Below are 13,795 nucleotides of genomic sequence, written 5' to 3' on the forward strand. Positions count from 1 at the left end.
AAAAAGTTTTTGGGTCGTTTATCCGTAAAATGTTTAACATATCACCCTCCATCTGAAGATAATTACGTTTCAGCCTTACTCAATACATAATTTTTCTTATGACGAACTAAAACATATATATTGCCTGAAGATCGACATTATTTGGCAACACGTTAAGACAAAAACAATGTTGTTTCTTGGTATCCGCAACTAATTCAATGATCTAACAAATAATTCCTGATTTTCATTAACACATGTGGCAGAACTCATCCTAGCATCATCTGTCCATGTGACAGAACTGACTATACAGAATTTATCAAGTGTATCACAACAGCTACCGGAAGCTGCACCCAAGTTTAAAAAAAACAATGGAGCATGGTCTGAATAATCATTAGAATTTACGACTTTACAATTTTTTAACAATATTCATATGAGTAATAACATAGTCTATATTACTTATATCTAAGGCGTTATAAAATGTAAAATTGCCGTCGGTATCTCCAACCATTCAAATGTCAGTTACTTTGCATATTTGTTATAGACGATGTCCAAATTTTAAAAAATCTTCAGACGTCCGCACAATGTTTGTTTTTTTAGTTGAGTTTTCATCTTCATATGAGAAACATTGCCTATAATATGGTGTACAGTATTGTGCAGAACATCAAACTTTATAAAGTCAGGATCGATATCTATCTGTTCTGCTATTAAGATCACCAGAAATAAACACATGGCCCATGCTGCTAAATTTAGCAATGCCAGTTTCTAATACAATTTCAAAAATATCAACATAATAAATACCATGAAATGTCATTCTTTCTGGTGGTATATATACAAAACAATTACAACTATCAATATCATCTATAAAACACTCCACCGTCAAGCTTTATCCGAACAACGCTGTCGGCTTCAACATCAATTAATGGGGTATATTTTTTCATCCTTTGCACTTGGATTAAGGTAGCAGACTACAGTAGGACAGCTTGGCCATGGGCGATTTTAAATAACTCCTGTATTATGATATGCATAAAAAATGAAAAAATAAATGTACACTTTAATTGGTAGGCTTCACATTAGTTAAAACAAAAATTAATAAATTGGTTCCGAATTTTAAATTTCCGGATTTTCCGAAAGTGTGTTTACACCGGAAATTTAGTTTTGCCGACAGCGAAAAATGGAAGCCCACAGAAAAGGTAGCAGGGAAACTTAATTTACAACATATGTCTAAACAAGATTAATTCTGTCTTTAGGATAGAGATATTTAATTTTAAATAGGTTTCAGAAAAAAAAATTGTGTATAGAATTGTGTCATTTTGGGACAAATATAATATTTTGCAATTTTGAGCACTTTTTAAGCTGTTACTATGGTATTCACATCTCTAAAAGTCACAGAAAAAATAAGTTAACTTATCCTTCAGAGCTGTATTAAAATTGCAAATGTTGTAAAGATTACAAATATATATACATGTACTTTATTCGAGGTAATATGTAGGGTTAACTGGCAATGTTCACATATCTAAAACATGTGCCATATTTTTTAGAATTGGGCATGTTTACTGTACACTGCTACCTAACACACCAAACCACCCCTTCCTCTTATTCTCAAACTCAAATTTCTTCACTGCAAAAAAAATGTCTGAATAATCAAAATGTTCTTAAGATAATTCTTTACTATCTTATCAAAAATATCTCTATGAATGTTCAAGGAACATATCTTGATAGTGGAAATGCTCTCCAGTAATCCCTATTTTGACACAACCTTGGGAAAGTCTGGTCCTCATCATAATTAACACTTTATCCGTCGTTGTGATCAACGTAACGCGCACGCCGTGAAGGTGAATGATTGGAGGGGAACCACCTCTTACATTGGGGGATTGTTAGTTGTTAGGAACAAGTGACCGCCGTGGTGAATTTCGACTGTGATTCTTCATGCTTATACCCGAACTTGATTGGCCGTGTAAAATTCTCCATCAACAAATATCTTGTCCCGAACAAACTTTAACTTACAACCATTCCTGCGTTTTTGCTTCATTATAGGATGAAACTTTATCCTGGTCTCTTCGATTACAGAAGGGCACTGTTGTTTGATTCCAAATGGCTTCCCTCTCAACCGAAACGCCTGTCCCAAAACTTCGAAATTTCTGTCGTTAAACACTGTTCAATACCTGTTTATACTCATGGTTCATTACACACAATTTAGGTACACTATCGGTAACTGTATTAATAAAAGCATGCAAAATGTCAGAAGAATTCGAACTCGAAATTACAGCTGTAAACTTATTAAGAAGTCAATTATCTATATGTAAATATACATTTTAGATCGGAGAAAGATGTAGGACATTAATAAACGACGAATGTCGATGAACAACTAATAAGAGCGACCTACGTATCTGACATATTGTCTCTGTACTCACACGCTTCTAATATACATTGATTTTTGTCTATGTCTCTATTTAGTGAAGGATGAAAATATATTTTTTACCATTGTCTATTTTCCATTACATACGATTTTCTGTAACAAGTCGTGTGTTTATGTCATACTCGATATATGTAGATTAAGCTCCTATTGAAACTAAAATTGATATGGATGTAAAACATCATGGAATATCTCCCAGGTGTTGTATATAATTATAAAGCTGAGCAGTTAAACGGTACAAATATCTATCAATTATCTTTATATAAAGTAAGTTAGAAAGCGAAAAACAACGTTGATGCATGATATGTGAATTTAACATTTCATTACATAACACAATAAATTAATAGTTAATACTGTACAGTTGATTCACGGAGCTAATATTTCGCGATCGTCCCGGTCGGACCGAGTAAGCCGTTATCAAATTTCGCGAAACAATACACACCTCGTTAATATTATGCAGTATGTATTTCAATGGTTTGGTTTGTTTGGTTTAATTTGTTTAACGTCCTATTAAAATCACTTATTTCAATGACTTTATTTCAAAATGCATATTGCAGACAAGATTTGATCACTCACAAAATTATGACAAGAAAAACAGCATGAGGATATACTCTTCTGGTGTTTCAATCACGTTCAAGTCTCTTTCTTTTTTTTTTTTTTTTTGCAATATTTCACAAAATATAACCATTCTTATTAACAAACACGAATATGAAAATTGTGTCAAAAATCTAGATGTCTGCTATTTATCAAAAAATAAAATCACAAGAATTGAAAAAAATTATCATATTCGGCGGCCATTTTTAAAAATGTGTTTATCTCGACCTAATGGAGTGCCAAAATTCATCTTTTTTGGACTCTAGACTGATCACTCAAATCAGTGTGTGGTTGTTATTTTAGCAAATTCATGCATTGTTGCTGTACAATTTTGTATTGTTTAATATAATGAAAATAATAAACAACAATGCGGAAAATTATACAATTTGATAAGTATTTTTTTACATTTAATTTTTGATGTAACTTAAGTACTTTACAGCTTTTACTTCGTGAAACCAGATATACACCAACGGTCTATAAATCAAAACAGAAAAAAAAAACGTGTGAAGATTTTAATCGGCTTTAATAAGATGACCAGTAAAAGATGGGAACATCTGTCCGCGGATGTAGTCGCCACTAGATGACCTATGCCGGACCCACACGTCACTGCCGATGTTCAGATGTATATTAGAAGCACATGCTCCCATAGCATTGTATGTCTGGGAGGCACGTGCACGACAGAGCAAAGTACCGTCGTGAACTAATTCAATTTCGATATAGTGTGATGAATAAGACATGATACTGACGACGAAGTGGTAGTATCCAGCCACTGGAGCCTGGAAACGGCCAATGAACGGGTCATACCCCCCGCCTACGCTCGTTACAACATTGTCGAAGATAATGACCTCGTTGGAAGCTATCGGTGTCATGTCACTGAGGATAGTAGCTGCAAATGCCACGAAGTTATCGAGAGCTCTGGTATCTGTAATATATTAAATTCGTTAAAGTCATTAATATTTTGTTGTTAGGTGAATTAAATCATGTTTATTTAAGCATTGATGTCATTTTTTTAGTTTCATCGGGGTATGAAACAAATTTTGTTTGCAAACTGTATGAATCCGCGTAGCGGATTCTTACAGAAGTTTGCAACAAAATTTGTTTCATACCCCGATGAAACTAAAAAAAATTGACATCAACGCTTATAATTAATTAAATGATTTTCTAATTTAAAACATGTTTTATATACAATTTTACTGGTTTTAAATGGGATTCTTTTTCTCAAATCAATACGCAACGTCAATTGTCGCATTGTGACGTCACATTTTTCGCGCCATTCCCGGAATTTCTTTCATAGAAGAATGAAAAGAATTTTTCGACCAATCACATTTGAGCATTCACCATGAAAACAAAGAAAAATTAATTATACTATTTTACAATCATTTCCTATACAATATGTATTGCTATTGTATTATTTCTCTATGCTATTGTATTATTTCTCTATGCTTTTTGTTCTACTGTTGTTGCGCTATACTTTCCAATACTTTACCTCAAAATTATTATTGTTACACTACTTCCTATATAACTGGTTTAACTATGTTTCCTTTTTATTACTGTACTATTTTCTATTATTATAGGTGTAATGATTTCTCTCAATATTGTTGCATTAATTATCTTGGACTTCTTATATTGTTATCAAATATAATTGTAATCTAGCTTTGCCACACATCAATATACTCCTTTCCCACATCACTGTTATACTTCTTTCCCACATCATTGTTATATCCCTTTACAATATCATTGTTATACCCCTTTCCCTTATTATTGTTATACTCCTTTCCTATATCATTGGTACAGCTTCTGTATATCATATTTTATACTTCTGTAGATAACTGGTGTATATCATGTTATATACTTCTGTAGATAACTGGTGTATATCATGTTTTATACTTCTGTAGATAACTGGTGTATATCATGTTATATACTTCTGTAGATAACTGGTGTATATCATGTTTTATACTTCTGTAGATAACTGGTGTATATATACTTCTGTAGATAACTGGTGTATATATACTTCTGTAGATAACTGGTGTATATCATGTTATATACTTCTGTAGATAACTGGTGTATATCATGTTATATACTTCTGTAGATAACTGGTGTATATATACTTCTGTAGATAACTGGTGTATATATACTTCTGTAGATAACTGGTATATATATACTTCTGTAGATAACTGGTGTATATCATGTTATATACTTCTGTAGATAACTGGTGTATATCATGTTATATACTTCTGTAGATAACTGGTGTATATATACTTCTGTAGATAACTGGTGTATATCATGTTATATACTTCTGTAGATAACTGGTGTATATATACTTCTGTAGATAACTGGTGTATATATACTTCTGTAGATAACTGGTGTATATCATGTTATATACTTCTGTAGATAACTGGTGTATATCATGTTATATACTTCTGTAGATAACTGGTGTATATCATGTTATGTACTTCTGTAGATAACTGGTGTATATCATGTTATGTACTTCTGTAGATAACTGGTGTATATCATGTTATATACTTCTGTAGATAACTGGTGTATATCATGTTATGTACTTCTGTAGATAACTGGTGTATATCATGTTATGTACTTCTGTAGATAACTGGTGTATATCATGTTATGTACTTCTGTAGATAACTGGTGTATATCAAGTTATGTACTTCTGTAGATAACTGGTGTATATCATGTCATGTACTTCTGTAGATAACTGGTGTATATCATGTTATGTACTTCTGTAGATAACTGGTGTATATCATGTGATGTACTTCTGTAGATAACTGGTGTATATCATGTTATATACTTCTGAAAATAACTGGTGTATACCATGTTATATACTTCTGTAGATAACTGGTGTATATCATGTTATATACTTCTGTAGATAACTGGTGTATATCATGTTATGTACTTCTGTAGATAACTGGTGTATATCATGTGATGTACTTCTGTAGATAACTGGTGTAGTATATACTTCTGTAGATACTGGTGATCTTATACTTCTGTAGATAACTGGTGTATATCATGTTATATACTTCTGTAGATATGGTGTATATTATTCTGTATCTAACTGGTTTAAGGTAATCATGTTTTATACTTCGGAGATCACTGGTGTAATATCATGTTATATACTTCTGTAGATAACTGGTGTATTATACTCTGTAATAACTGGTGTATTATACTTTTTGTAGATACTGGTGTTATATAATACTTCTGTAGATAACTGTGTATATATATTCTGTAGATAATGGTGAAATGTAATCATGTTATGTATTCGTAGATAACTGTTGTAATTATATAGTTTATACTTTTAGATAACTGGTTGTACATGAATATCAAAGTTATATACTTCTGTAGATAACTGGTGTATATATATGCTGTAAATTGGTGTTAGATACTTCTGTATAACTGGTGTATCTCATGTTAAATAAATTACTGCGTAGCTAACTGGTGTTTCATGTTATATACTTCTGTAGATAACTGGTGTATATCATGTTATATACTTCTGTAGATAACTGGTGTATATCATGTTATATACTTCTGTAGATAACTGGTGTATATCATGTTATGTACTTCTGTAGATAACTGGTGTATATCATGTTATGTACTTCTGTAGATAACTGGTGTATATCATGTTATATACTTCTGTAGATAACTGGTGTATATCATGTTTTATACTTCTGTAGATAACTGGTGTATATATACTTCTGTAGATAACTGGTGTATATATACTTCTGTAGATAACTGGTGTATATATACTTCTGTAGATAACTGGTGTATATCATGTTATATACTTCTGTAGATAACTGGTGTATATCATGTTATATACTTCTGTAGATAACTGGTGTATATATACTTCTGTAGATAACTGGTGTATATATACTTCTGTAGATAACTGGTATATATATACTTCTGTAGATAACTGGTGTATATCATGTTATATACTTCTGTAGATAACTGGTGTATATCATGTTATATACTTCTGTAGATAACTGGTGTATATATACTTCTGTAGATAACTGGTGTATATCATGTTATATACTTCTGTAGATAACTGGTGTATATATACTTCTGTAGATAACTGGTATATATATACTTCTGTAGATAACTGGTGTATATCATGTTATATACTTCTGTAGATAACTGGTGTATATCATGTTATATACTTCTGTAGATAACTGGTGTATATCATGTTATATACTTCTGTAGATAACTGGTGTATATCATGTTACGTACTTCTGTAGATAACTGGTGTATATCATGTTATATACTTCTGTAGATAACTGGTGTATATCATGTTATATACTTCTGTAGATAACTGGTGTATATCATATTTTATACTTCTGTAGATAACTGGTGTATATATACTTCTGTAGATAACTGGTGTATATATACTTCTGTAGATAACTGGTGTATATATACTTCTGTAGATAACTGGTATATATATACTTCTGTAGATAACTGGTGTATATCATGTTATATACTTCTGTAGATAACTGGTGTATATCATGTTATATACTTCTGTAGATAACTGGTGTATATCATGTTATATACTTCTGTAGATAACTGGTGTATATCATGTTACGTACTTCTGTAGATAACTGGTGTATATCATGTTATATACTTCTGTAGATAACTGGTGTATATCATGTTATATACTTCTGTAGATAACTGGTGTATATCATATTTTATACTTCTGTAGATAACTGGTGTATATATACTTCTGTAGATAACTGGTGTATATATACTTCTGTAGATAACTGGTGTATATCATGTTATATACTTCTGTAGATTACTGGTGTATATATACTTCTGTAGATAACTGGTGTACATGTATATCATGTTTTATACTTCTGCAGATAACTGGTGTATATCATGTTATATACTTCTGTAGATAACTGGTGTATATATACTTCTGTAGATAACTGGTGTATATATACTTCTGTAGATAACTGGTGTATATATACTTCTGTAGATAACTGGTGTATATATACTTCTGTAGATAACTGGTGTATATATACTTCTGTAGATAACTGGTGTACATGTATATCATGTTATGTACTTCTGTAGATAACTGGTGTACATGTATATCATGTTATATACTTCTGTAGATAACTGGTGTACATGTATATCATGTTATATACTTCTGTAGATAACTGGTGTATATATACTTCTGTAAATAACTGGTGTATATATACTTCTGTAGATAACTGGTGTATATCATGTTATATACTTCTGTAGATAACTGGTGTATATCATGTTATATACTTCTGTAGATAACTGGTGTATATCATGTTATATACTTCTGTAGATAACTGGTGTATATCATGTTATATACTTCTGTAGATAACTGGTGTATATCATGTTATATACTTCTGTAGATAACTGGTGTATATCATGTTATATACTTCTGTAGATAACTGGTGTATATCATGTTATGTACTTCTGTAGATAACTGGTGTATATATACTTCTGTAGATAACTGGTGTATATATACTTCTGTAGATAACTGGTGTATATATGCTTCTGTAGATAACTGGTGTATATCCTGTTATGTACTTCTGTAGATAACTGGTGTATATATACTTCTGTAGATAACTGGTGTATATCATGTTTTATACTTCTGTAGATAACTGGTGTATATATACTTCTGTAGATAACTGGTGTATATCATATTATATACTTCTGTAGATAACTGATGTATATTATATTTCATTCCGTGGATACTTTCGTAGATAACTGGTGTATATAATGTTTCGTACTTTTGTAGATAATTGTGTTTCAATGGATGTATGCATACAATTGATAATGTATATGAAGACCTTGATTGTATTGATAATAACAGACAGTTTACTGTTCTTATGTATGATTTGATAATAGGACAAGCAAAACAATTTGGGTAAATAGGTAAATGAACAGATGTATTTATGATTCCTGTATTAATGGTTTCGTTAACACTCCTGAATACCGTGTGTCATAAGATTAGATACTTCCTCGAAACCTTTCAACATCTGAGACCAGTAGAGTTTGTTACCCTGACGACTCGTACATCTGGTCTAATCTCCCTTACTTCCGCAGTAACTTTCCAGCTGAGCTTAACCTGTTAGGGTTCTTGAAGATTTACCAAAAGCATTGACATGTATAGTATAAATCTGCAAAATTTTACACAAGACCTTTCGGTGCCATGTTACTGAAGAACCATGAAGAATTCTTTGAGAAAAGGTGACTATAACTTAAGTAACCAGGTGACACACAACTGGCCTCGATTCTGAGTAACTGGTATGCGTCATGATTTTTGTCTTGTACTGGGCAGAATCAGGGGTCTTTAACTGTTTGCAACTCAATAAACTGTCAAACTTGCTGGATAACGGCATTGGTGTTTTAGTATTCTTATTAACTGGGATAATTGTAAGAGGATATTACTCGTAAAACTGGGTGTAAAGAGTAATTCGAGTAGGAATCTTTGAAATGTAAAGTTTTTTTTAAACCCGTTTTTAAGAAAAAATTTTAAAACCCGGAACTTTTTTTAAAAGGGGAAATGTTAAAACTGGGAAATCTAATAACTTTAATTTTTTGGAAACTTTTAAAATACTTTTTTAATAACTGGGTTTGAAAATTTTTAGGGGGTAAGGTGGGTTTAAACCCCCCCCCAAAAAAATCAAAATTTTTTCCTGGAAAAGGGGTTATTCATTTTTTTATTTTAATAAATTTTTAAATTTTATTAATTGGTTTAAAAATTTTTAATAATTTTTTAAAAAAGGGTTTTTACTTCTTTAACTTTATTTTTCAAAACTGGGTAAATTTAGGAAAAGTAGTAATTTTAATAATTTTTAGTTGTTAATCATTTATTAATTTAGAAACGGTGTATAATTTTTTTTTTATAAAAACTTTGTAATTTTAATTTTAATTTTTATTATATACTTCTGTAGATAACTGGGTACTGTATTCATGTTATATACTTCTGTAGATAACTGGTGTAATTAATACTTTCTGTAGATAACTGGTGTATATTCATGTTATATACTTCTGTAGATAACTGGTGTTTCTGTTATATACTTCTGTAGATAACTGGTGTATATCATGTTATATACTTCTGTAGATAACTGGTGTATATCATGTTATATACTTCTGTAGATAACTGGTGTATATCATGTTATATACTTCTGTAGATAACTGGTGTATATCATGTTATATACTTCTGTAGATAACTGGTGTATATCATGTTATGTACTTCTGTAGATAACTGGTGTATATCATGTTATATACTTCTGTAGATAACTGGTGTATATATACTTCTGTAGATAACTGGTGTATATATACTTCTGTAGATAACTGGTGTATATCCTGTTATGTACTTCTGTAGATAACTGGTGTATATATACTTCTGTAGATAACTGGTGTATATATACTTCTGTAGATAACTGGTGTATATATACTTCTGTAGATAACTGGTGTATATCATATTATATACTTCTGTAGATAACTGATGTATATTATATTTCATTCCGTGGATACTTTCGTAGATAACTGGTGTATATAATGTTTCGTACTTTTGTAGATAATTGTGTTTCAATGGATGTATGCATACAATTGATAATGTATATGAAGACCTTGATTGTATTGATAATAACAGACAGTTTACTGTTCTTATGTATGATTTGATAATAGGACAAGCAAAACAATTTGGGTAAATAGGTAAATGAACAGAAGGTATTTATGATTTCCTGTATTAATGGTTTCGTAACACCTCCCGACATGTAAACGTGTGATCATAAGATTGGATACATTACCTCGAAACCTTTCAACATCTGAGACCGTAGAGTTGTCTCCCTGACGACAGGGACATCGGGTCTTAATCTCATTCAGCTCCGCAGTAACTTTCCCCAGCTGAGCTTCAAGCCTGCTTAGGCGATCTTCATTTGAAGGATTACCAAAAGCATTTGACACTGCTACTAGTAAAATGCAAAATTTTACACAAAGACCTTTCGGTGCCATGTTTCTGAAGAACCTGAAGAATTCTTTGAGAATAAGAGTGACACAGAGTTAAGTCGTCCAGGTGACACAAGCACCACGGCCTCGATCTGAGTAATGGTATGCCGTCATAGATAAGGGTCTTGTCTGGGCAGAATCAGGGGTCAATTTACATATGTGTAGCAACTCAATAATACCTGTCAAACATGGCTCCCCGGGCAGCGGCATGGTGTTTTGTAGTAGTTTTATTAACAGTAGGGATTAATTGTAACGAGGAAGATGTGATCAGAGAAAGAATTGAAAAGTTAGAAGCATTAAATGATAATCTTAAACAGCAGCTTAACAGTCAAAAAAATGTTTATAATGATCTCCTGAACGAGCTTGCGACGTCTTCTGATTTTACAGATCGTAGCGATGGTCACCAAAAAAGGCAGCTATTGAGTGAGTATGAAATAATTGCAAATTATTTTATTTTATTTTGATATTTTTGACAAATTGACAGTATAAATTGTCCTTTTTCTTTTCCATAATTAGGAGAAAATGCTTTATCAATGACTTAGATTTGAATAGAATCTATATACGTCAAATGTTTTAGGATTATAATTCTATGTATGGGTTAGGATAATGATATAGTGTTTTTACTTATTATGACATGAAACTATATTTTAGGGGAAACAAATCATTGCGTACTCCTTATCGCTGTGTCGATTAGTTCACAGCTGTATTTCAAACAAATTCTTTCATTTTTATACAACAGCATGCGCCGGCCCTGTAGTGTTCCACGCCAGACTCCAGAATGCCATTTACCCCATCGGAACCAATCAAATCATCGCTTACGAAGACGTTGTCACCAATGTTGGCAATGGTTACGACTCTTTTACTGGTCTCTTCCGGGCACCAGTAGGTGGTGCTTACGAATTCATCGCCACCATGTGGTCTTCTGACGGTAACTTCCTGGAAATTGAAATGGTACGAAATGGCGTGGACTTGTGTTACGGGCGGGCTAGTCAATCTAACCAGACCATGGGTTCATGTGTCAGTATGGTGGAATTGTCTGCTGGGGATAGGGTTTGGGTTCGACATCTCAGCGGCAGGGGCACATACGCAAACGGTCAAGAATATCCATCATTTGCTGGACATCTTATCGTGTAGACTGTTTACATCAATAAAACCATCAAAATGTAATTGTCTTCTTTGTTTACTTTCCAGTACTATTTTTACATGGTATACGAAACTGGATTCAGTCATTATTCTGGTAAGTCAAAAGCGGAACTGCTTGTTTTCCAACTGGATTGCACAAAAGACACATAAAATAGATATCGTAATACTTGTGGATAAAAGTTATGTCGGTTAAAGAATAAAACTGTGCCCGCAAGTGTTTTCGGTTTGAAGGATTGTACACATCAAAAGATGCACTAGATGTTAACATCCCTAAATCCAATTGAGAGCTAGATTCATAAATAACAAAACTGCATCATACAGATGGATGAAACTTGAAAGAGATCGACAGAAATACGATTTGAATGGAGTGCTGAACTAGCCCCATAATTTAACACATAATTTTCAAAGTTTTCTTTTAACGAACTGAGAGCTACATACACTTGAGCCAAAACAACTTCAGCAGAAGACGTTAAATGTATACAAGGACGTACACCTGTACACATGTAATAAACTGATAATTATCGACATTGAATCATTCAAATGAACATTAGGTCTATATATTTTTCATTATTCATGAGGTTTTGGAGCTAATAAACTGATGTTGATGAAGGTTTGGACGATATACTTCTGTTCTGCTTTAAGCAATCACAAAATCCCTACAGCATGGATTCAAAGTTTAATTCAGTAAGTAATTGAATAAAGATAAATATTATTTGATTACCAGTTTATATTTATTATTTATGTATCAACATATTTTCACATTTTAAGCGAACTGATTTTGCTGACTTTCCTTTTGATCTTCCACTCCTTTGGTCCCTAACATCACTGGTGATACCTCTGAGGACGAAACAGCTGTATGGTGTCACTAACATCACTGACGAGTTTTAGGAGGACGATACAGCTGTATGAATTCCCTAACATTACTGGGGAGTTGTAGGAAGACGAAACAGCTGTATGATGTCTCTTATATTACTGACGTGTCCTAGGAGGACAAACTAGCTGTATGATGTCCCTAACATTACTGACGAGTCCTAGGAAGACAAAACAGCTGTATGATGTTCCTAACATTACTGACGAGTTCTAGGATGACGAAACAGCTGTATGATGTCCCTAACATTACTGACGAGTTCTATGAGGACGAAACAGCTGTATGATGTCCCTAACATTGCTGACGAGTCCTAGGAGGACGATACAACTGTATGATGTCCCAAACATTACTGACGAGTTTTAGGAGGACGAAACAGCTGTATGATGTCCCTAACATTGCTGACGAGTCCTAGGAGGACGATACAACTGTATGATGTCCCAAACATTACTGACGAGTTCTAGGAGGACGAAACAGCTGTATGATATCCCTAACATTACTGACGAGTCCTAGGATGACGAAACAGCTGTATGATGTCCCTAACATCACTGACGAGTTCTAGGATGACGAAACAGCTGTATGATGCCCCCTAACATTGCTGACGAGTCCTAGGAGGACGAAACAGCTGTATGATGTTCCAAACATTACTGACGAGTTCTAGGAGGACGAAACAGCTGTATGATGTCCCTAACATTACTGACGAGTCCTAGGATGACGAAACAGCTGTATGATGTCCCTAACATCACTGACGAGTTCTAGGATGACGAAACAGCTGTATGATGCCCCTAACATTGCTGACGAGTCCTAGGAGGACG

At 32.8% G+C, this 13,795-nt stretch overlaps 2 protein-coding genes across 2 annotated transcripts; one reads left to right on the forward strand and one right to left on the reverse strand.

The window, feature by feature from the left end:
• Positions 1 to 3,490: 3,490 nt before the first annotated feature.
• On the reverse strand, positions 3,491 to 11,085 carry LOC117334482 (cerebellin-3-like). Its single transcript, XM_033894138.1, has 2 exons — positions 10,774 to 11,085; positions 3,491 to 3,908 (listed from the first exon to the last, which is right to left on the reverse strand). The coding sequence occupies exons 1-2, from the start codon at positions 10,976 to 10,978 to the stop codon at positions 3,499 to 3,501; spliced, it is 615 nt and encodes a 204-aa protein (XP_033750029.1). The 5' UTR covers positions 10,979 to 11,085; the 3' UTR covers positions 3,491 to 3,498.
• A 4-nt stretch (positions 11,086 to 11,089) lies between these two features.
• Positions 11,090 to 12,139, forward strand: LOC117334481 (C1q-related factor-like). The gene is made up of 2 exons (XM_033894137.1): positions 11,090 to 11,395; positions 11,712 to 12,139. The coding sequence occupies exons 1-2, from the start codon at positions 11,161 to 11,163 to the stop codon at positions 12,104 to 12,106; spliced, it is 630 nt and encodes a 209-aa protein (XP_033750028.1). The 5' UTR covers positions 11,090 to 11,160; the 3' UTR covers positions 12,107 to 12,139.
• Positions 12,140 to 13,795: the final 1,656 nt, after the last annotated feature.

Source organism: Pecten maximus, chromosome 9, assembly GCF_902652985.1.
Source record: "Pecten maximus chromosome 9, xPecMax1.1, whole genome shotgun sequence".
NCBI classification, from domain to species: Eukaryota; Metazoa; Mollusca; class Bivalvia; order Pectinida; family Pectinidae; genus Pecten; species Pecten maximus.

Bases quoted from the DNA above. Each gene is read 5' to 3' on its own strand.
- LOC117334482 (XM_033894138.1), bottom strand. From the start codon at position 10,978: ATGGCACCGAAAGGTCTTTGTGTAAAATTTTGCATTTTACTAGTAGCA. The intron at 3,909-10,773 runs GTAATGTATCCA...AATATATTACAG, and splicing joins AGATGTTGAAAGGTTTCGAG to ATACCAGAGCTCTCGATAAC.
- LOC117334481 (XM_033894137.1), top strand. From the start codon at position 11,161: ATGGCTCCCCGGGCAGCGGCATGGTGTTTTGTAGTAGTTTTATTAACA. The intron at 11,396-11,711 runs GTGAGTATGAAA...TTTATACAACAG, and splicing joins CCAAAAAAGGCAGCTATTGA to CATGCGCCGGCCCTGTAGTG.